The sequence below is a fragment of the Chiloscyllium plagiosum genome, chromosome 4, assembly GCF_004010195.1.
Source record: "Chiloscyllium plagiosum isolate BGI_BamShark_2017 chromosome 4, ASM401019v2, whole genome shotgun sequence".
NCBI classification, from domain to species: domain Eukaryota; kingdom Metazoa; phylum Chordata; class Chondrichthyes; order Orectolobiformes; family Hemiscylliidae; genus Chiloscyllium; species Chiloscyllium plagiosum.
This window is the reverse complement of record NC_057713.1, coordinates 128184105-128190104: the sequence shown is the minus strand read 5'-3', so window position 1 is coordinate 128190104 and position 6000 is coordinate 128184105. Positions and strand designations below refer to the sequence as shown.

Sequence of the window (6000 nt, the reverse complement as noted above, 5' to 3'; positions counted from 1 at the left end):
TTCTCCAGTTTCCTCATTTCCCCTCCCCCCACCTTGTCTCAGTCAAATCTCTCGAACTCAGCACCGCCTTCCCAACCTGTAATCTTCTTCCTGACTTCTCCGCCTCCAGCCTATTACCCTCAACCTGACCTCCTTCCACCTATCGCATTTCCAGTGCCCCTCCCCCAAGTCCCTCCTCCCTATCTTTTATCTTAGCCTGCTGGACACACTTTCCTCATTCCTGAAGAAGGGCTCATGTCCGAAACATCGTTTCTCCTGCTGCTTGGATGCTGCCTGACCTGCTGTGCTTTTCCAGTAACACATTTTCAGCTCTGATCTCCAGCATCTGCAGTCCTCACTTTCTCCATGTAAGGAATTCTGTTTGGTAGCTTCATCCGATTGACAACTTATTTTTAGGTATGCCTGGTTCTGCTCCTTCTGCACTCTCCATTTGACCAGGGTTGATCCGTTGGCTTGATGGTAATGGTTGTGTCGGGGTTTTGCATGGCCATGAAGTTACAGATTGTGCTGGGATACAGTTCTGCTGCTGTTGGCCCACAGTACCACATGAGTGCCCAGTGTTGAGTTGCAGATCTATTCAAAATCTGTCCAGTTAGCCCAGTGATACTGCCACACAACATGGAGAGTATTCTCAGGGTGAAAGCAAGACTTGGTCTCCACAAGGACTGTGCGGTGGTCACTCTTACCGATACTGTGACAGGTGTATCTGCAGCTGGCAGATTGGTGAGGATGGGGTTTGGATCTTTTTCCCTCTTGGCTCCCTCACCAGCTATTGCAGACCCAGTCTAGCAGGATCCGACCAGCTCAATCAGGAGTACTGCTGTCAAGCCACGCTTGGTGGTGGGCATTGAAATCCCACACCCAGAGTACATTTTGCACCCTTGCCACCCTCACTACTGCATCCAGTGTTCAACATGGAGGAGTACCGATTCGTCAGCTGAGGGAGGATAGTACGTAGTAATTAGCAGGAGGATTCTTTGCCCATGTTTAACCCGAAGCTACGGGACTTGATGTCCGGAGTCGATATTGAAGACTCCCAAGGCAACTGTCTCCCAGCTGTGCCCCACTGTGCCACCACATTGGCTGGGTCTGTCGTGCCATGGGACAGGACAAATCCAGGGGTGGTGTTGCTAGTGTCTGGGGCATTGTCTGCAAAATATGGTTCTGTGGGTCTGACTGTGTCAAACTGTTGCTTGAGTCTTGTGTGAGACAGCTGTCCCAATTTTGGCACTTAGCCCCCAGACATTTATAAGGAGGACTTTGCAGGACTATTTCTGCTGTTGTTTTTTCCTGTGCTGAGGTCAATGCCACGTGGTCTGTCCAGTTTCATTTCTTAGTTGAGACTTTGTAGCGATTCATACAACTGATTGATTCAACAACCTTTTTAACTAGGCTTTTGGTCATCTGAACAATATCTCCTTTTTGTCATATTTTATTTCATAATGCTCAGGTAAATTGTCTTGGGATGTTTAATTATGTTGAAAGATACAACATAAATATACGTCTTTATGGTTGTAAATGGAGGTTGTGTCTTTTCAAATCTGTTGCTGTTTGTAACTATTCATCCATGAATTATCTGTTATGAACCAGTGTTCTGTTAGTAGTGCATATAAAGTTCTCTTTAATATGAAAAACAGAATAGCATTCTTGCTTTTACTCCCAGAGTCATTTACACACCAGGACATACCACTGATCACATGGCATTATTGCTGCAAGAGGAAAATGCCATATTTTCTGGAGACTGTATTCTGGGAGAAGGCACAGCAGTATTTGAAGACTTGTACACTTATATGCTATCTTTGGAAAAGTTGTTGAATATAAATGCTGACTTAATATATCCAGGTAAGTAGGTGATTCTAAAATTCTTATGTTTATTGTTCATTGTTTTACTTCCACTGTGATACACTGCTCACTAACTGATTGTTTATAATTCCTCTGTAAAGTTTTCCCTATATGAATCTAGCTGCACTGCTGAAAGGTTCATACATGTATCACCAATGATTGGAAAGCTCTGTAATGCAGAGGGCCCTAGGTTGATTGAATCCTTTATAGTCATGTGCATTCAACTTAAAATACAGTGAAACATGTGTGGCATCACTGCACATAGGCACCATTTGCAATAACTTAAAATAGAACTCTGAAAAAGGTAACAAAAAGAAAGAGTCCAAAATTTTCTTCTCTGCTACTGCAGTGCTGCTCTGGGCTTGCCAGTTCAAACCATGCTGCCACCAGACTCCCACTATCGGCTTCCCAGCCCATGCCATATCGCTGACAGAGTCTGCTCCGGGCTCCCCAGACCACATCACGCGGTAACAAGATTCCCACTCCAGGCTCCCCAGACCACACCACAAGGAAACAAGATTCCCACTCCGGGCTCCCCAGACCACACCACGTGGTAACAAGATTCCCACTCCCAGCTCCCCAGACCACATCACGAGGAAACAAGATTCTCACTCTGGGCTCCCCAGACCACACCACACGGAAACAAGATTCCCACTCCGTGCTCCCCAGACCACACCACACGGAAACAAGATTCCCACTCCGGGCTCCCCAGACCACACCACGTCGTAACAAGATTCCCACTCCGTGCTCCCCAGACCACACCACGAGGAAACAAGATTCTCACTCTGGGCTCCCCAGACCACACCACACGGAAACAAGATTCCCACTCCGGGCTCCCCAGACCACATCACGAGGAAACAAGCATCCCACTCCCAGCTCCCCAGACCACACCACGTCGTAACAAGATTCCCACTCCGGGCTACCCAGACCACATTACGAGGAAACAAGATTCCCACTCCGGGCTACCCAGACCACATCACGAGGAAACAAGATTCCCTCTCCGGGCTCCCCAGACCACACCACGTCGTAACAAGATTCCCTCTCCGGGCTACCCAGACCACATCACGAGGAAACAAGATTCCCACTCCGGGCTACCCAGACCACATCACGTCGTAACAAGATTCCCTCTCCGGGCTACCCAGACCACATCACGTCGTAACAAGATTCCCTCTCCGGGCTCCCCAGACCACATCACGAGGAAATAAGATTCCCACTCCCAGCTCCCCAGACCACACCACACGGAAACAGGAGTCCTGCTTTGGGTTTCCCAACCACACCATGCTGCTACCAGAGGCCCACTCCACATGGAAGCGAGAGTCCCACTTCAGGCTTCAAAGACCAACTGACCGACGCTACCTATGAAGATGCCACTGCCACTCCAGAGCGCATCGAATCTGCCGTCACTTCAAAGAGCTGTCTTTCTCTGTTATGTTTGAGAAAAAAAGAACAGGAAGTGGGTAAAAGCGCACAAAAAAAAATAGGCCCAGACACATGAACCTGGATGCTACCTACTCCACCACCATCTTAGAATTTGGTATCCAAAAGTTAGTGTGCAGGTACACAAGGATTAGGAAAGCTCATGGTTATTGTGTTTTTGCTTATTGGAAGAGGAATTGGCAAAAAAACTAAGGAGGCTATGTTTTAATTATGCATAGAATGGGTGAGATGATTTCTAGAGTTCTGTCTACATTGTTAGTCCCCTTATATAAGGAAGATTGTAAGTGCACTGGAAGCAGTTCAGAGAAGGTTTATCAGATTGATACCTAGATTGGGTGGGTTGGTTAATTACAGAGTAGACTCATATCTGCTGTGATTTAGAAGAATAAGAGGCAATTTGATTGAAATATATAAGATCCTGAGAGCTTTTGACCAGGGTACATGAGTTTCGTTTTGCCAGAGATTCTAAAACTGGGGATCACTGTTTAATAATAATCTCATTTAAGACAGGGATGAGCAGAATTATTTTGTCACAGTAGATCATGAATCTTTGGAACTTTTCCTGAAGAGGCGATGGAAGCAGACTTGAATATTTGAAAGACATAGATTATTGATAAGTGGTGAAAGATTCTCTAGGGACGTGGGAATGTGGAGTAATCGGATCAGCCATGATCTTGTTGAATGGCAGAGTATGTCAGAGGGTCCTTCTGGCAATTTTCTGCTCCTAATTTTTATGTTTATATGTTTGCATTATTTGGTGTAGCACTGAAAATACACATCCCTGTTCTTTCTAATTGAAGGGATCTAATTCAATGTAGCAGTTGTGATGCTGAAATTAGTTTCAGGGCTCATTGATTTGCAAGACAGGAGAAATCAGTAAAGATTCTGGCTCTCACCCTGTATTTGATTCCACCTAATTGGGGCGTTTTCTATCAGTCAGGCAAGACATGGCATGGTCTTAACTGTTGTGTTTTCATTGTTCAATAGAATGTATATACTTGTGTTCCCAACTCATGGGGAATGGGCCAATCAGGAATAATATGCCAGGAGAAAATTGAAAACAAAGTGGAAAGAATAAATGAAATAATTATTAGCCTGAAGTGTTCTCTAATCTATTACGTATGTTAATGTTTTCATCCAGATGGATGCTGTAATCTCAGTAGCCTTTTGGTTATGGTATTTAATTAGGGGTTATGCGACCATTTTAATCAACAGATAACATGGTTTTCAGAGACGTATATTGAACAATGTAATGACAACTTATAAGTAGCATGTTGATCAATTACTTAAGCAATTTATTTCTTTTTCTTCGTAACTTCCTGGGTTTTACCTTCATTTTTCCAATTTTCTCATTGCCCAAGAATGGAAAAGTTGCCAGTTTCCCATCCAAGGCAGACAAGCAGGAGCCTGGAAGAACACAGCAGGCCAGGCAGCTTTAGGAAGTGGAGAAGTCCACTTGAAACATTGACTTCTCCACTTCTGGATGCTGCCTGGCTTGCTGTGATCTTCCAACCTCCTGCTTGTGTGCCTTGGATTCCAGCATCTGCAGTTCTTTTTCTCTAACTCTACCATCCAACAGCCAGTTCCCTCTGGATCATTAAAAAAAACGCTTGTGTAAAATTTACAATTATAGCTGACTCCTGATAATTGCTTGGTAATTGTCTAGTAACTGAAGTGTTTTCAACCTTGTGCTTTATTTAATCTACAAATTATCTTCTCAGATATTAATAACTGGTACTGTCACCCTGTGGATTCTACATTTCTCCTCAGTAATATTTTTGACACCAGATGTTCAAGCTGTGAAAGTTATCACACAAAGCTAAAGAAATCTTCTGCTGATCAACACTCCTCCAACAACCACCTGCGTCACAAATCCAGACTGTTTTATGTTGAACACTATTCGGAGGAAGTAATAAACGACACTGAGCACAATGACCCCTGAGAGTGGGAAGATGAAGTAATCAGGGACTTGAGGGGGGTTGGGAATAATTGAGAGAAGGGTAGTAAAGAGAGAAGGCCAGAAAGGAGGCAGGGGAGGAAATGTCGAAAATAGGAGCAGGCATAGACCATTTGGCCCCAGGAGCTTGCTGCACTGTTTAATGTGATCAAGGCTAATCATTCAACTGGGCATCCTGTTCCCACTTACTCCAACCCCAAGAACTATAACCATCTCCTTCTAAAGAAACATTTAGTGTGTGTTGGCCTCAACCACTTTCTGTCAGCAGAGAATTCTTCAGGCTCATAACTCTCTGGGTGAAGGAATTTCTTTTCATCTCAGTTTTAAATTGTTTATCCTGTATCCTTAGACTGCGAATCCTGCTTCTGGACTCCTTGATCATTGGAATATCCTTCCTGCATTTACCCTGTATGGTCCTGTTATAATTTTATAGGTTTCTGAGATTCTCCCTCATCCTTTAAGCTTCAGTAAATATAGTCTTAACCAATCCAGTCCATCTTCATACGTCAATCCTGCCATCCCAGGAATCAGACGGGTTAGCCTTTGTTGTACTCCTTCCATAGCCAGAACATGCTTCTTCTCAAAGGGGACCATTTCTGAACACAATACCCAATGTGTCCTGTCACCCTGTATAATTGTAGCAAGACATCCCTGCTCCTGTCTGCAAATCCTCTCGCTATAAAGGCCAACATACCATTTGCCTTCTTCACTGCCTGCTACACCTGCATGGTTGCTCCCATTGACCTAAGTCTTGTTTTTCAAAT

At 44.4% G+C, this 6000-nt stretch overlaps 2 protein-coding genes across 2 annotated transcripts in view; both read left to right on the top strand.

The window, feature by feature from the left end:
- Positions 1–6000, top strand: part of kcnb2b (potassium voltage-gated channel subfamily B member 2b) — an 891048-nt gene that overhangs the window by 448018 nt on the left and 437030 nt on the right. The window lies entirely within an intron of this gene.
- Positions 1–6000, top strand: part of lactb2 (lactamase, beta 2) — a 40274-nt gene that overhangs the window by 17045 nt on the left and 17229 nt on the right. The window contains exon 4 of the mRNA XM_043689203.1: positions 1664–1842. Within this exon, the coding sequence (XP_043545138.1) occupies positions 1664–1842 (179 nt within the window). The remainder of the gene's footprint in view (positions 1–1663; positions 1843–6000) is intronic.